Consider the following 17,621-nt stretch of genomic DNA (forward strand, 5'->3'; position numbering starts at 1 on the left):
GGGGTGCAGAGTAGGGCACAGGCAGCCCCAGTCTTCTCCCAAAAGGTCTCCCTGATGCCCAGCACTGCCTGGGACTCTGGCAGGAGGAATGGAGGCAAAGCAACTCCCTCTTGCAGCCTGGCCAGGCAGGGGGTATTGCACCTCACTAGCACTCTTGAAAGATCCCCAAATTGTTGTGAGGTTTTGTTCCTTTTGCACCAGAAATGTGGTGGAAAAGCATTCATTACAGCTTTTGGTGTGGCAGCAGGCTTGATCTGAAAAATTAATAGTGACTTCTCGCAGCCTTCTGGACAATTCTTTTTGAAATAATGGTGTGAAATTTTGAGGTGCATTAGTGGCATTGGGTTGTGGTCATGTGCCATATGCCAGAGATGCTCCATAGAGCCTGCACGCAGCCAGCAGGGCTCTATGTGGACTCTGGGACGTACTGTATGTTGAACAAATGACAGGAGCCAGGACATGTTCTGTTGTGCAGACAGGGCTATGCTGTCAAAGCTGGCCTCAAGACTGCTAAAAGAAAGCCTAAAACATTTTGTTTCTGGGTTGCTGCCTGAGAGCTCTGAATGAGAAAGCAGAACACAAGCCTTCACATTATTCACACCGAATGCTTTCTTTTTTTTTTTTTTTTTTGGTCAAGCCACAGACTTCATTCTCAATTTCCTGAATGCTGATGTGAGGTCTGTGTCTTGCAAGTGGAGTATTTACAGTGTGTCAGCCAGCTGTGCAGGCAGGAGTAGGGACGTGCAGGCAATGAGTTTACCAAGGAAGTTAGGGGGAAGGGTATTGCAATGTTTCTCTAGGGAGAGGAGTGACTCCAGTAAGAGCTCTGTGACCCCTGGAAGAGGCTGGTGCCTCTGTGTGTGCTGGGGGAACTGGTGCAAGCAGAGGCGGAAGGAAGAGTGGGAGACCCAAGGGAGCGTGTGTGTTGCTGGGGGAAGGTGCACAAGTATTATAATGTGAAACTTATTTTTTCTGCTTTCACTTCAAGTGTTACAGATGTTCTTTTCCTGGGTTTCGACTCTGGGAAAAAGAGCAATGTGTAAAACCTTCAGCTTTATTAATTATTACTTATATAATCATCATCATCATCTAACTGTTGTGTAAAATTACAAATACGTATTCAGCTTTTACCCTGCTATAGTTTCAACCAGACTTGTGGGTTTGCAAATGAATGAAATTATAGGATACTTCAGACATTTTACAAGCACAAATGCAATGAAAGCATTTAATTGCAGGGATCTGAGACTGTCTGACTACAGATGAGATGCTGTTAACCTCTTTCTGTCTGTTATGGTTGTGACAGAAAATTGTGAGAACAGTGCTAAGCACACTCCAGACCTGTGTGATGGAACAAACATTTAGGTCCTGAGTCTGCAAGAATTTAATCCAAACTTAGGCTGATGCATTTGCAACCTGTTGCAACAGTACTTTCAAGTTACTGTCACGTATTATATAACCTAAACCATGAACAGAAATGATTGAAAAAGCACTAACCCAAAAAATAGGGATAACCTTAATACACCTCATTACAATACACATGTGCCTTCCCGTGCTGGAATACTAACTACATTCAATTATAAATTGTGATATTATAGTAGGATACTGTATAAAACCAGGCTAATGTTGCCTCGTGCCTGATTTGCTGCCCTAACTGCTTTTTGGTCTTTCATTCCAAGTCATGGTCACTTTCATGCTTCCGAAGTCCTGACTATCTTAAACTTTCAAAAGTAATACTTTCAGTAGGTGGTCGCCAGAGGTGTCCTCAGCACAGGCTTTGCTCTCTGAAAGTCAGGGGATTTATAGGTGAAACAGGGAATCTGTTTCCCTATTTCCTCCTGGTTCTGTGAAACATCCTACTAGGCTGAGGTATGCAAAATCTATCCTATTTTGGCCACTTTGTATGCAGAAGCTAAATTAATAAGAATGAAAGAGAAAGGTATATAATACATATTTAATTTCAAAAAGTGATTACAATGGAAAGCTTTAGGTGTGCTCAGTGTGGTGGTGACCAATAGTGCATGTTCTGTCTTGTTTCACCATGAGACATGGATGACCTGACCAGCTGCGGCTGTAAGAAAAAACCCAGCGCTAATGGAAGGATTTCCACGGGTTTCCAGAAGCTGCTTATGCAGCTGTGTTCAGCAGATTTGCAAGAGTGTGATCCGTGGGTGACACCTTGTGAGCAGTGCTGTTTGAGTCACTACTCTGCAATTACTTACTCCCATGTAACCTAAAGCATGTGGAGCAATTATTGCGAGAGCAACCCTGCCTCTTTTCTTAATTACCCAACCTGTCACGAGTTGGAGGGAAAGTACCGCTGGGGAAAATTAAGGCACGTATAGAAAAAAGGAGACCCTGGCAGTGCCCTGTAGCATGAGTGTGAAGAGGAAGATGCTGCTGTGCTGCCCAGCAACAGCACATCACTGTTGGGCTCTGGCGTTCAGCGTTTCCCACTGCTGGAAAAAGCTTTACATGTTCAGTCATTTTTAGCAGACAGCACATCCATTTTGGTAGAACATACGAGGAAAGGCTGAGCAAGCTGGGACTGTTCAGCCTGGAGAAGGCTTGGGGGATCTTCTCCGTGCATACAAAATCCTGAAGGCATGGTGAGACAAGGATGGAGCCAGGCTCTTTCCAGTGGTGCCCAGCGACAGGACCAGAGGCAGTGGGCACAGAGCAGAATAATGGGAGGTTCCTCCTGAACATCAGGAAATACTTTTGGGCTGTGAGGGTGACAGGGTACTGGCACAGGTTACCCAGAGAGCTGCTGAAGTCTCCACCCTTGGGAGATATTCAAAAGCTAACTCACCATGGGTCTGGGCAGGCTGCTCGTGTAGGGTGTTGGGCCAGATGACCTCCAGAGGTCCATTCCAACCACAGCCACCCCGTGATTCTGTTTCTGCAAAAAGGATTCAAGGAACAGTCACTGCTGCTGGTGGTATTCAATGATCCTAATTGGATTTAACTTGTGAGGTTATAGAGGTTGCTTTGAGGTTCTGCTATTTTTCTGTTAACAACGTGGTTGCAGTAGAGCAACCAAGAAACCTGATTTTTTCTTATTCGTGATAATATCTGAAAAAGAAAAAATGTATTACTTGGCTTGATTTCAAGGCCTAGTGCAAGAAAAGCAAAATCAAAACCAAACCCTTATCTACTTGAAAACTGAGTAGCTTTAAATATGGGATTATGATGAGAATAATTAGACACAGTGTGAGGGCATATTTAGGATTTTTTTATTATTATTATTTTTAAAAGATTTTTTCAAAGGAAAACTTAATTTCATGGGCTGCTTCTTTTTATGTAGAAGTTGAGCAACTGAGCTTAGCAATTGAAGGCTGAGATTTACCCCGAACTTGACAGCCACTGTTAGATTATAACCTTATCACTGGAAAAAATAAGAATTCCTTTAAATTGATTTTCTTTGCTTTAAAGTTTTCCATTATGGTCGCATCTCAAGGCATCAGTTAATAGCAGGGCATCACAGTACAAGTGAAATTGTGCTTATACTGTAAAAGACTGTCTCCATCCAAAGGTATGACAAACAAACTAGACAAGGCTGAGAAAGAATTTTAGAAAGGCAACATTATTGCAGACTCTTTCAACCTCAAGTGATAAAAGCAATAAATAAATCATGAGTCAGGCCCACAAAAAGTCATGATGGCTGCTTAGAAGACTTTTAAATCAGCAGATTTTTTTTTTATTTTTAAACTTTAATGTCAGTCTCTGTTGTTCACTGACTTCTAGCTTTTCTGTCAGGCTCTAAGAGTCAGAAACCTTTAATTAAAACCAAAAATCTTCCTCTCACTAGCATGAATCCAAGAACTGGAGAGATTTAAAGTGACAGAAAACCTGCCGAGATTCAGCCAGTCTGCTAATCCTGTTTTGCACATGTGGAAGTAGGCCAGGCACAGAGAGATTTACCATTTCGCGCAGGGTTACATATCATCTTGGACAGAGCTGGATGCCCTGATGCCCAGATTATGAAACAAGTCTTACTCTTCTGAAGAACAGAGATGATTGAATTCTACAGCCAATTCCCCATTTCGAACCACGGTTCAAGGTCACTTTGCCAGCACTCTAACCCTCGCTAGCATATGTCAAGGTACATGTGTAATTTCTGGACTTCCCTCCTTCAGTAAATTGCCTTTTTTTAGGGGACATGTTTTACAGTTGCTTTTTTATTCTGAATGATGACTGCTCATTGCACAGCACTGTGCAGTGGAAGATCTCTATTGCAAATTCAGTCTTCTTACTGTTATATAAATGTTGGTACCAATGTCTCTAGACTTCCTTAATCAGCCTTGAGCGAGCCACATCTCCAGATGTTTGTTCTAAATGCTGAATAGAAACAGAGTTAAGCTGAATAACTATTAAGTGGTAGTCACATTTTCCTCCCAGTGCATCCACACAAACTAGAGCCAAGGGGAATTATGTTTCTAAAAATCTTATGTCATTCTTAGAGTCTGAAGTACTCAGCGGGGATCCTGAATAGAGGATTTATCCAAAACTGTGGGATGCAAGCCTCCACGGGGCAGTAAAGATTTGAGGAAATATGCAGTTTAACCACTAGAGGTCCGTTTCACACAAGTCCTTCACAGAGTATAGAATGGACGGAGTATTAGTACAAAAATTTTTGGCTCTTGAATAAGGTAATATCTAATCCGTTTTGCTTTAAGTGACTAGTATGAGAATGCCACCTTAAATAATTATATGCACTTTTTTGGTTTCTAGTTGTCTGTTCGGCAGATTACTGAAGAATACTAAGTGAGAGACTAGATGAGTCTGTGTCTGCTGGTAATTCTACTCATTCCTCACACTTAAATACAGAGGATGAAGTCACTGTGCAAGATAGCTCATGAAAGCCTACTTTAGCATCCTCATCTTTTTCTCAGAAATGTTGGAGGCACAAGCTGAAGGAGCTTGCTAATGGCTTCTTTTATCGATATTAGACAAATTACAGAGGCAGAGATGAACACTGGGAAATGAGATACTCTGACCTAAAATGAATTATATCAAATGTGGAGTCATAAGGAGAGGAGCCACCGTTTAATAAACTCATCTGGGACTTTGAAGAACCACTGACTTTCCAGTTAAAGACATTGGGCACAGCTTTGGGTACACAACTACAGAAAGACTCCTAAGGATAAGGGACTGGGTCTGGGCAAGTTGAAGGGCAAAGTTCTTACTCTTCCAGCCTCTGTGTGTGCATGCCTCAGCTTTTGCTAGAGATGTTCCTAAAACCGAATTCTTGTCTACAAGAATGTCTAGAGAAATTTCAGACTTTCAGCGATGCTTCTCCACGGCTCAGCCAAATTCACCTCCTACTACTAAGCTCTCAGGGTACAGAGTCTATATCTTTAAAACTGGACCCAACACCAAATGGGGCTGGTGGTGGAGCTGCTGCTGCTGCTACCCCAGTTTATTCAGCCAGGAAGAAAAAGCTTTGCTTGATGGCCTCATACATCCCTGTTTCTATTCCTGGGGGCTGCCAGAAGCAATCCCTGGGTGTCTTTGGTTAGAACTACATGCTACATGGGCATAGGCAGCACCTGGGGCTTTCCCTGTTCAGCCAGCATAAGGCAGGCCCACTCCTCACCACACCCTGGTGTATGTTGGGCTTGAGAGAGTCCTGTTCAGACATGCTGCTGTCTGCTGTTTAGGGGGGGTGTAGCTGGGACGGGGGAAGAACTACATTCTGGTGCCCATATGGAGAACCCTTGCCTCTTTCACTTAAGGCTTGTTTATTACAAACAACATATGTGATCCTCAGAGCAGGTGTCAGGGACCAGGCAAAAATCTCAGCTAATGGAGCTTGTGCTTTTGGTTTGGATATGGAATTTTTAATCACCAATAAGAGCATTTACCAGTACTACTGTGCATCCCCTCTGAAATATCCTGGGTAATACATAAACTGACTGAAGTTAGAGAGGTTTTAGGTACCCACATTTTCTGAAAACAGGATCATACCCATGTCCCAAATAGCAACTAATCACAACACACGCTTCAAAGGAAGGCTACCTGCCACCCCTCTTCTTATGTACACCCACCTGTGTCCCTGCGCACCCCCTTCCCCTGACAGATGAACACCTAGTGTGTAGGGTGAAACCTGTGATTTTTGTGTTTGGTCCCAAATCCCGTAATCTGTGACCAGACGTATAGGGCTAGGTGCAGAAAGGGCAAGGAATTACAGATAGGAACAGGAGAATGTTAGAAAGTGAAAAGCAAAAGAGAAACAACTTAGCCATCACATGCATATTTTATTGAAATTAGTTAAAACTATCTCAGTGAATTTCAAGATTCGCTGACTAGAACTCTTTGCCAGTAGATTGTGATAACCAGGAATAATTGTCCTACTGCAGTAATTTACTAATCAATAGCTCCCACTTTATCTTATCCTATAGAGTGCTAAACTGCACCTAAAAATTACATTAAGTTTCTGCACATATATCAGCTGTCATCCCTTGCTTTTTGTAAACTTATACATCAAAGAGTACAACTGGATTTAACCTTATGGTGGTAATTCCTGGCTCACTTCTCACTATGATGTTTGAAGCATTTGATCAGCAAGGCTTCAATGAGGAAATCTGAACTTCCAGCTACCATTAGATAGTAGCTTAATTAATATACTTATATATACTCAAAGAAAATATCTTAGTTTGTATTGAGTGGGTGAAGAAGAAAGAGAAAATGTGTCTATTTTCTAGCTTCAAGCTGATTCTTTTTTTACTGTCATGAAGATGGAATTATACACGTTTTTATTTAATGTTGCTTGTGATCAATGAAAAATGGAATGTGCCAAGGTGTCTTGGAAAATAACTGAGGCTGATAAAGATTTTTGCTTTTCTTACCTTTCAGTTTGTTTTAAAGAGTAAGGATAAAGTAACCCTGTCCCCTTCAGATCTCATGTCTAACCTGTTTAGATATAAGCCAGTGTCATAGATTTTTTGTTAAAGGGAAGAAAATGCACATGGAAAAACTCAGAATTACATATTTAAGGTCGAAGTTGACCACTGGAGTTTTCACTCTCTGGTTGTCTGTTCTGTTACACCTATAGCAGAAGACACCACAGAACTAATGAAGAATCAGATTATTTAACTCAGCTAGGCACATCTCTGCAATAAAAGTTCCATTAGACAGTCTTCTGTTGAGATACAAGAGGCACTTGACATAGGGCAACTCACCTGCCTTCTCTGTGAATTACATTTCTTCATGCTGCAGAAAGAAATGAATAATTCTGACAGCATCTGGCCTAAAACTATATTCTTCTTTCATTATAACACACAGGCAGCTGTTTAGTAATTTTCTTAAGCATTGGATTTTTAGCTTTCATTAGCATCTCTAAGAAAGTTCAGTAACCAACAAAACGAAAATCAGATTCTTTAACATTATGCTGTTCAAGTTATGTTCAGCTGTTAAAAAATTCCCTTTGGCATCATATGGAGCCATCAACATTGGGAAAGGCAACATCATCATTCAAAGCAGTCTTTAATGTCATCTAGTTGGACTGGAGATCTAGCAAAACAACATTGTTTTTCAGAAGTTTTATTCTACTGGAGGAGAAGACCCCCCATGCCGTGCATTAACAGATATGGCAGAAAAATTATGTGAAGCAGCTAAGGTAGGTGGGGATGAAAACCAGCTATATGACAGGAAATTGCCAGCTCTGTTTGTAACTGAGCCTCACTCGAGACTATTACTGACAGCAGCCAGAGGGCTGCAGTGCTGAGTCGATGGAGAATCAGAACCTAGGATTTTTTATTATTGTTTTTTCCCCATTCTTCCAGCTTGAATTATTAGCAAATAAACTTTTTAGTGTCACTTATGTAATTTTATATCCTTGAGTGTTTGTCTGAAGTCATACTCATGAGTAAGGTTTCCAGGCATTCCTGAACAAAGGTGTGTACTCAAGGATAGTAAATCTGACACCGCAGAATTCCTGGCACACAGACTTCAATTGAACATGCATGCACAATCTGTCTAATTTCGCCTGAAAACCTAGGATTTACTGAGCTGGGTGCTCTGCAGCCGTGGTGCATATGGGCTGTGAATGTGTCTAGGATTTCCAGTCGCGCAGCAGCCAGCCAGAGCTGTTGTGAATGCACAATAAGGTTCCAGTGGCTGGACCTAAAGACACACAGAAATCCCAGGAGAGGATCCTGAAAAATTTGCCCCGATAAAATTCTGATTTGAAAGAAAGCATTGCCAAGAAAACTTGGCTTTCAGCAGGTTTTAATTAAAAGCAAAACCAAGAACAACAACAAATCTTCAAAACCACAAACACTCCCCCCACCTCCTCCCCCCCCTCAAAAAAAAGAAAGAAAAATAATAATGATGCCTCCCAGTGCTTTTGAGGGACTCCTGAGCTGGAGTGTAGCAGCAGGTTCCCTGACATGTTATTAGACGCCTCCCCATAAACTGCTTCAGACTGCCCTTCTTAGCTCCCATTAGGATGTGAATTATGCAGATTTTGGCATGGGGCTGGGGAGGGTGGACACTAGTGATCCCAGACACATATGCTTTGCACACTTGCAGGCTGCACACCACAGTCTAAATACAGAATGGGCAATGCAGGTTTGCTGATTTTTGCCTTTTTTTTTTTTTTAAAATCTTTTAAATTAAGGGCGGGTCTCTGTGGGACATAACTTCGTGTAGTACTGTCATGTTGAAGATAAGCATGAAAAGAAAAACTGATCTATAAGTCTATTAGTCACTCTTGGTGGACAGAGATGGGCAGGAGATGTATTTCTCGTTTAAAATACGAAATCCAAATATGCAACACCATGTTGAAGACAAGATACGTGACTATTTTTAGGTGAGGCATCACATGGCTAGATAAATGCAGTACAGGAATCTAAGCAGCTATGTAAATAAAACATTTGTGGAGACGAAAAAGTGCTTGAACTTGCTGAGTACTTCCATTTAGGTGGATCAGTGAAAGCAAACCTACTGGGGAAAACAACACTGTGTTTTGAGGTGAGACGGGATAAAGGAGCCACTTCAGACAGCCGGTTTCAAGAACAGTCGGTTGTATTCTGATCCCAAACACTCAGTTGCATTGTCTGGCTAATGCTTTTAGCTGATGCCAGATTACAAAGTATTGTGGATAGTGATGTACATTATCAGGTAGGAGCTACCACCTACTGAAGAAAAGCCAGGCAGAATATGTAGAGTTGCTCCAGTATGAGTTGCTGAGTGCAGTTTTTCTCCACTTCCCTTGATCTCTGCTATACTTGGCTCTTCCGTAATGAGGGCTCTTGTCCACTCCAGGTGTGTGTTTTCAAAATTACCTCTTTCAACCTCTCACCTGTATGAAAGAAAAGAGTTGACTAAAAATAGCCATCTCTGTAAAACCTCTAAAGGTTTGAGAGACCTGGACAAGCTCGAGAAGTGGGCCCATATGAACCTCATGAGGTTCAACAAGGCCGAGTGGAAGGTCCTGCCCATGGGTCAGGGCAGCCCTCAGTATCAACACAGGCTGTGGGGTGAAGGGATTGAGAGCAGCCCTGCAGAGAAGGACTTGGGGGTACTCGGGGATGAAAAGCTAGACATGATTTGGCAATGTGTGCTCGCAGCCCAGAAGGCCAACCATATCCTGGGCTGCATCAAAAGGAGCGTGGCCAGCAGGTTGAAGGAGGTTATTCTGCCCCTCTGCTCTGCTCTCGTGAGACCCCACCTGGAGTGCTTTGTCCAGCTCTGGAGCCCTCGGTACAGGAAACATACAAACCTGTTGGAGAGGGTCTAGAGGAGGCCACAAAAATAATCAGAGGGCTGGAACACCTCTCCTATAAGGACAGGCTGAGAGAGTTGTTCAGCCTGGAGAAGAGAAAGCTCTGGGGAGACCTTATTGTGACCTTTCAGTACTTAAAGTAGGCTTATAAGAAAGATGGGAACAATATTAGGCCTGTTAGAGTAGGAAAAGGGCTAATGGTTTTAAACTAAAGAGAATAAATTTAGACTGGACATGAGGAAGAAATTCTTTACAATGAGGGTGGTGAAACGTTGGAACAGGTTGCCCAGAGAGGTGGTAGATGCCCCATCCCTGGAAACACTCGAACTCAGGTTGGATGGGGCTCTGAGAAACCTGATCTAGTTCAAGATGACCCTGCTCATTGCAGGGCGGGTTGGATTAGATCCCTAGATTAAAGGTCCCTTCTAACCTAAACTATTCTATGGTTCTGTGATTCTAAAGCAATCCTTTCTTCTCTTAGGACAGGAGGAAGTGAAGTGTCCCTGCTGCCTGTAGATTGTGGATATTTGACCTTGGCAGGTGGCACTTCTGTGACAAGAGTGCCACAGAACAAAGTGTATGAACAGAGAGAGCTATCTGGTTTACTAGGCATGGGCATCAGCAGCGCCTGTGTCAGGTTCGGTAGAAGGAAATAATACAAAGACTGGGTGACCTGTTGGTCTGTTGGAAGCACAAAACCAGCTTGATTATAGCTAGAGGATTTGTAGAAGAATTGCAGCTTTGCTTCCTAAAACTTCCAGGTTTTGTTAAGAGCGTTTTTTGTTTGTTTGTTTGCTTGGGTGAGGAGCTTCAAGGGCAGACAACTGGATGGAGGACTGGAATGGGATGAGAAGTTCTGACAGATTTGGAAAGACTTGAGGTTGGTGGTACTCCACCTAAGCTAAAAGGACTGGTGTATCTTGGTAAAAAAGAATGTTTTTGATGGGAGGTGCAGGAATGCAGCACAAGCTGGGAAAACACTAGGCAGGCTGAGGCAATGTAAGAGCCCCATGACTGGGCTGGCTGTTACCACTGCTAGTGTGTCTCTTCTGATGCAGAAGGCTTCAATCTCCTTATAGCAGATGATGATGTCTGTATCTGCTGCTCTTCAGTTGGAGAAACATTATTATTTTCTTCACAAAATGACAAAATCATGTTTATTACCAGCTGTACAGGGGTGTAATCTATCTGCAGATTTATCTGTTATTTTCTGTTAGGTTACTGGCCTTTGTTGTGATTGCATATACTCTTATTTCCCTGTTACTCTCCATCTGACTTCTTATGAGATTAGGGGGCTGTTTTAGAGGTTTTCTTCACGTAGGAAACACCAACATCTAACTGACTTTTTTTTTTTTTTTCCTTCCCTAAATTTTCGCTAAAAACATTAAGGATATGAAAGCAGGAGTGGAATGTAGGTACCGTTTGCCAGTGGGTTGCTAATTTTTGTAGCAGTAATACTTCAAATGTCCACCAGATGTCACAGCTTTACTGTGAACGCAGCATCAGTTTGGCAGGGGCACTTTCGGTCCTGTGCCGAAGGGGCCAGTTAAAAAAAAAAAGGGTTTGCAGGCGAGCCTTTCCATGCTATGGAAAGCACGGGTAAGTGGCACTGGCATTATACTACTCCTGTCAAATATAATGTCAAAATCCACATATTCATGTCTGAGTATTGTTGCTGTGTGGCATTCCCACTCTGATCTACAGGATGGCTTCAAGCACGCAACAGGTGATCCATCAGCAGGCTGGCGCCTGCCAGTTTTCCATCAGATGTGTAGATTATATTGAACTGCATTTACAGAAGTGAATTTTGTTGTTCATTATTTGGCCACATAAGTGTATTAAGTACACTTAAGTACATATAAGGGTGCTGCAATGTCCTGTGACAACGGAAAGCATAACTTCCACCTTCAGACGGAAACATTCAGCACCCCTACTCTGATGTTCATGGCCAGGGACACCGAAAAATCAAAATGATTTTTTTTTTCTTTTTGTCATGGATGTATTAAGGACATGGGAGGAAAAGACCAAGAAAGCAACCATTGGAGCCCAGCATCTACTTAAGTTCACTTTGCTTATTAGACATCAAAGATATCATATCTCTGAAGCTGTCACCTTCAAAACGGGGACAGGAACTGGGGCAAGCACAGCTCTCCACAGCTTCCCATCCTGCGCCTCCTCTCCTGCACTGGGGGATTTATGAAGTTACCATGGTTCGAAATAAGCTGGATCAGGTGTCTGGTAATGCTTTGTGGCTTTCAGCACCATCTGTGCTAGGAGACCCAGGAATAATGGGGCAAACTGAAAAGTGTGATGACAAGAAGCCTTAGCTCCAGGGTGCTGTGTCATTAAGCCAAAACTGGAAGCTTGCATGTGAAAGGATTAATGTGTTAATATGGTTTCATACATCAGTTTATTATTTAGACGCTTATATACATTATGCTGCTACATATGCACTATTATACACTACGAGTTACTTTGGCCTACTGATTTCAATCCATTTTGAGTAATTTTCATTTCCTCTGTAATGGAAAACTCATCAAAGGCATAGCTAATATCAGCATCTTTCAAAGCTCTGAGTCAGTCCTAGATTTTCCACCTATTTCATCATGCACTGAAGCTGTAGTACATCAGAAATAGACCATTCAAGACTTCTTAGACATGTACCATTTAGCACGTCTAACCCAATTTCAAGAGAAAATCTGAAGCTGCCATCTACCATTCAAGCTATTCTTCTTCATTCCTCCTCATTTTTATATTTAAAGAAAAGAAAAAGACAGATGTATGAAAGATTTTTACCTTTTGAGAATGAACAGTGCAAGCTGAGTACACTGTGCTCCTTCCAACAAGCAGACACAGTTGCCATTTCATGAATACAGGCCAGGAGATAACATCCTGAAACATCTCCCATATTTTTTAGAGAAAACAAACGAAGAATTTCTGTCCTGCTCAAGTAAATTCACTGTGTGAGGTCTCTGGCAGAGGTTCACAAGTCAAGAATGCCTTTGCACATTAGTAGGGTAAAAAACATCAGTAGGCTGGAGAATTGGTGATTACGACAAAGAATTGTCTCTGCTGTCTTCAGAGCTGTGTAGATATCACCTGAGAAATGTTCTCAGAGAAGTCGGATGCATCTTGCAGACCCTGCTGTCGCCATCAGTTTAAAATGGAAGCTTACTGAGAGATTGCTGCATGGTCCAAAGCTGTCACCTGTAGTAAGGCACAGACACTAATTAGAAACAACTGCACTAGAAACACAGCAAGCTCAGTTTGAGGAGCACTTCTGAAATTACACTGCTTAAAGAGGATGAAACTACTGAGCAGACAACCGTTCACCATCCACAGAGTCACAGATGAGCTGTGCTTGATCCAGAACCCCTAGTGAAGTACTGGGAAGACATCACAGGAGCCTGGGTGTTTGAAAGGGGATGATGTGTCCAGAGACAAAGCATCAGCAAGAGGGAGAGGTGACAGAGCTCTCTCTGTGCAACCTGCTGGACTCTGTCCAGCGCAGGTTTGCCATGGACACAGGTCCACCTCAAGGTGGCTCTCCACGGCCTCTGAGAAGTGACTCGAAGCTGGTCGGAAGCAGTGACTCAGTGGGCAAGTACTAACTGGCAGCCTAAGCTGAGATGTCAGAGACTAAAAGGACTTGGGAAGTGATATTTTCTTTAATATTCAGAGCCTATTCCTTCATAGTGGGAAAATTTGTTTTGCTATTGCTTGATTTGCTGAGAAACAGGTTCAGATCTGAGTTCAGCAATCATACACATTTCACACAATTAATTTTTAAAGGTACACTCAAACTCATGTTACTATCCAAATTAGATCTACTTTAAATAAGGTTTAACTGAAAAAAACAATCCCTACTTCCTGGAACAAAAAAAAAAAAAAAAAAAAAAAAGGTAGACTCATAAGATGATACAGCCCAGAAGGGACCTTAGGAGGTCTCCTGCTTGCAGCAGGTCACCAGAGAGCTCAGACCAGGCCTCTCAGAACTTTGTCCCACTGGGGCCTGCAAGGATGGACCCTGCACAGCCTCCCCGGGCAGCCTCCTCCACTGCTTGACTGTCCTCAAGGGGAAAAGGGTTTTCCTTATACCCTGTCTGAGCCTCTCAGTTATGTTTGTGCCTGGTGTCTCCTTTGTCCCCACTAGGCATTGCTGGGAAGACGCTATCCCTGTCTTCTCCATGGCTTTCCTGTAGGTTTTCGGGGGCTGCTGTTTGGTGGTCTCTGCACTGTGCCTCCTCCAGGCTGAACCAGCCCTGGTCCCTCTGCCTGCAGGGCAGGACAGTGCTGCAGCCCTGGACACCTCCGTGCCCTCATCTGAACCTGCTCCAGTTCACTGATGTGTTTTCTCTACTGGGGGTGGCAAAACCAGACAAACGACATAGCTATTGTCTCACGAGTGCTGAGCAGAGGGGGATTATCACCTCCCTCACCCGACTGGCCACGCTGCTGTTCACACAGCCCAGGACACGGGGTCCCTTCCTTGCAGCCGGGGCCACTGCTGGCCGTGCCCAGCTCGCTGCCCACCGTGGCCCCAGCGCCTTCTGCACAGAGCTGCTCCCCAGCCTGGGCTGCTGCAAGGGCCGTTCCTTCCCAGGAGCAGGGAATCTGCATTTACTGACACTGCATCGATAGAACTTTTATAAACTTTATTTTCCTGTTTTAGTTTCCCCCTCTGCACTGCTTGGACTGCCAGCTCCACGCCCAGACAGCATCTCCGCGTCACCGCCCGGTGGGCGAACCCCCACGGCCACCGCTGGCTCCGGCGGCCGGACCGGCGTGTGCCTGCGCCCCGCCCCCACCGCGCGCCCTCCCCACGTGGCCTGCAGGCACGAGCCACCCGCTCCTCCTCCCCCACCCCACGCTTCCTCGCCGGCGCGCGCTGATTAGCATAATAATGGTCCCCCCCTTTCTCTCCTGCCGGCCAATGGGAGCCCAGGAGGCGCCGCCAGCTGCCGGCGCCGCAGCCGCGCGGGCTATAAATACGGCGGCCGGCGAGCTGGTGCCTCATAGCGCTGTAGAGCGGTGTGGTGAGGGTGTTTCCGGAGCTTTAGCTGCCTGCCGCGCTGTGGGGACTCGCTGCTATGACTCTGGAGGAGATTCACGGACAGGAGCCTGTGCCTGCGGGCCACGACTGGTACGTCCGGGCGGCGGGTGGGCCGGGGATGTGGCGTGCGGCGGGGGAACGCGAGGCCGCCGGGAACGGTTGCGGCGCCGGGCTGACTCTCCGCTCTCTCCCGGCGCAGGATGCAGGGCGCCGGCAAGGCCCTCCACGAACTGCTGGTGTCGGCGCAGCGCCGCGGCTGCCTCACCGCCGGCGTCTACGAGTCGGCCAAGCTGATGAATGTGTAAGTACGGCGGGCGAGGATCGGGGGGCGCCTGGCGGGGGCTGCGGGGCCGTGTGCCGCCGTCCGCCGGGCTCAACGTGCCGCTCCTCTCCTGCAGCGATCCCGACAACGTCGCGTTCTGCGTGCTGGCCGCGGACGAGGAGGACGAGGGGGACATCGCCCTGCAGATCCACTTCACCCTGATTCAGGCCTTCTGCTGCGAGAACGACATTGACATTGTGCGGGTGAACGACGTGGCCAAGTTGGCGGCCATCGTGGGGCCCAGCGAGGAATCTGGGGAGCCACGGGACCTCCACTGTATCCTCATCACGGTGAGTGTCCTGCGGGACAAGGGTGCTGATCGGGGCTCTGGCCGCCGGGGCTGTGCTTTTGCTGCTGGCCTCTCTGAATGGGACAGTCAGAGCCTTTCGGGGTGGACCCATCTTCCTCTGGTGGTCAGATCCTCTTCTGAGTGAAGAGAGGGGGCTTGGCACATGCTGTACAGCAAGTCAGCTGAGTAGTAGTAGTAGGCAACACTTCTCGTAAATGTGGATTTCCTCTCTCGTCCACAAGGGTAATGTCTCTGCTCGCTGCTTTGTCTGTGTCAGGACAAATGCCTTGCTTCCTAGTCTAATGCTTCTGTAAATATTGCGATGACCTCAGCTGGCCGGCAGCACTAATGATGTGCAACCTTTTTTCTTTCTGGCAGAATCCAAATGAGGATGGCTGGAAGGACCCAGCTCTAGAAAAGCTGAACTTTTTCTGTGAAGAGAGCCGAAATGTAAATGACTGGGTGCCAACAATCACCCTGCCTGAGTGATGGTGACCCAGTGCATTGAGGAGGCTGAAATCTTTGTTGCATTCTCAGCGTGGCATAGGTTCACCGAAATGTGCAACAAGCTGCTGATTCCATGGATTAGCCTGGTCAAGAGACTGGATTAAAGTCACTCAGACTGGCATGCAGTGGGCTCTTACAGAGGAGAAAGAGGAGAACAGCTCGCCTCACCAGTGAGCCCCAGTAGGCTGCAACCGTGGAGAGGCTGACATACCATGGAACTGAAAGAAGTGCTGCAAGTTTCCTGGTTAAGTGGAGCTGTTTCAGAAGGCAGAGAGAAGGTTGGGGGAAGTGGGCCAAAACTTTCCAGAAGGACTGGACAGAGTACTGTAACTAGAAACTGTTGATTCTGTCTACAAAACACAGAGAAGACTTTAAGTTTCAATATTTTATGGACTACTAGGGACTGGTTACTGAGACTCCAAAGCGGGCAGACTTCAACAGGCCTCTTGGGTCACTCTGCAGAACTGGTTTAATAATGCAATAATTTCTATTGAAATATTTGCTGCTATTGAAGCTTTCATAATAAATTTTTGACAATTAATACCTGGGAGTGTCTCGCTTACTGGGTGGGGAGGCATGTTACTGAAATACCACTGATGTTTTTCTTATGTGCTGTAATCAAAGGTACACTCCACGGTAATGGAGCTATTGTTCAAATACTTTCTCTCCTGGGCCAGCTAAATGAAGAGCTGTGCTGTCCAAGTTGATAATTCAACCTTTCACCCTCCTGCAACAGCTGCTTATCGCAACAGCTTGCAAGACTAAGGAGCTGCATCCTTAATGAGCTCACTTATTGTAATAGGTGGTCTTTGTAGTCTACTGAAGGAACACAATACATGTTAGGAACATGGATTTTTGAAATACAGACCTCCAGTAAATTGCATCATTAGTTCTTAAATATGACTTGGTAAGATACATTCAGAGCTGCAGTGTTCCCACTTGACAGAAGCATATTAAACACGATGGGGGGCTGCAAAACTCCTTAGATGTCAAATACATCTAACATTTACTTTGATTAGAGTGACATTGTTAAATCTAAAACTAGCTAATAGTGAATAAACATCACATCTGCCACAAGCTGATCTCTGATTGCCATATGCTGTGACAATAGAAGCTGTCACTCCAGAAGCCAATTTTGCAAAACCTAATTGCATGACAACTCCAAATTAAATCCAAAACAATTTAAGGATTGTGGCCTTTTTTTAGAGGTCCTGTCATGGAAAGTTAATATGAGTGGGCTGATTTGGCCCTATGTTAAGAAGGAAAACACCACCCCATTTGTGTGCACAAGCTATGTACGTGTGCTTCAGTACTTGACATTAAAATGGCATAGTAATGGCCTCTTCTCCAGAAAGCAAGAAAGCTGAACTACTCACTTCCTCTGTAGACACTAAAAATACTAAGTTTTCACAACTACATTTCCTCTAAGCTGGCTTGCAGTGATTGACAGTAGCATTTGCTGAAAAGTGGTCATTTCTGCATAGGGTATCTTGAACAGTTGTGGTTTCTGGGAAGCTGCTCGCTCTTGGTTTCATTGTTCCTGATAAGGGCAGTTCAAATGCAGCTCCAGCATTCCTGGAATATGCTCCCTTGTACAGGACTTACTGAGGTCTGCTTGGCCTCTGTTACTGTTGTGAGAGGCTGTAGGATGGCCACTTCTCCAGAATTTAGGCTGAAGCAAAAACTATAGGGGCCTCAGACTTCTGCAACCGTTCCTTCTTAA

The 17,621-nt window shown here is 44.8% G+C and overlaps 1 protein-coding gene across 1 annotated transcript; it reads left to right on the plus strand.

The window, feature by feature from the left end:
• Positions 1-14,817: 14,817 nt before the first annotated feature.
• GADD45G (growth arrest and DNA damage inducible gamma) lies at positions 14,818-15,880 on the plus strand (the record flags this gene model as incomplete). The annotated part of the gene is made up of 4 exons (XM_080362364.1): positions 14,818-14,870; positions 14,980-15,081; positions 15,179-15,392; positions 15,770-15,880. 4 exons carry the CDS (start codon positions 14,818-14,820, stop codon positions 15,878-15,880), a joined length of 480 nt encoding a protein of 159 aa, XP_080218490.1.
• Between the last annotated feature and the right edge of the window lie 1,741 nt (positions 15,881-17,621).

Source organism: Nesoenas mayeri (genome assembly GCF_963082525.1).
Source record: "Nesoenas mayeri genome assembly, chromosome: Z".
In the NCBI taxonomy this organism is placed as follows: domain Eukaryota; kingdom Metazoa; phylum Chordata; class Aves; order Columbiformes; family Columbidae; genus Nesoenas; species Nesoenas mayeri.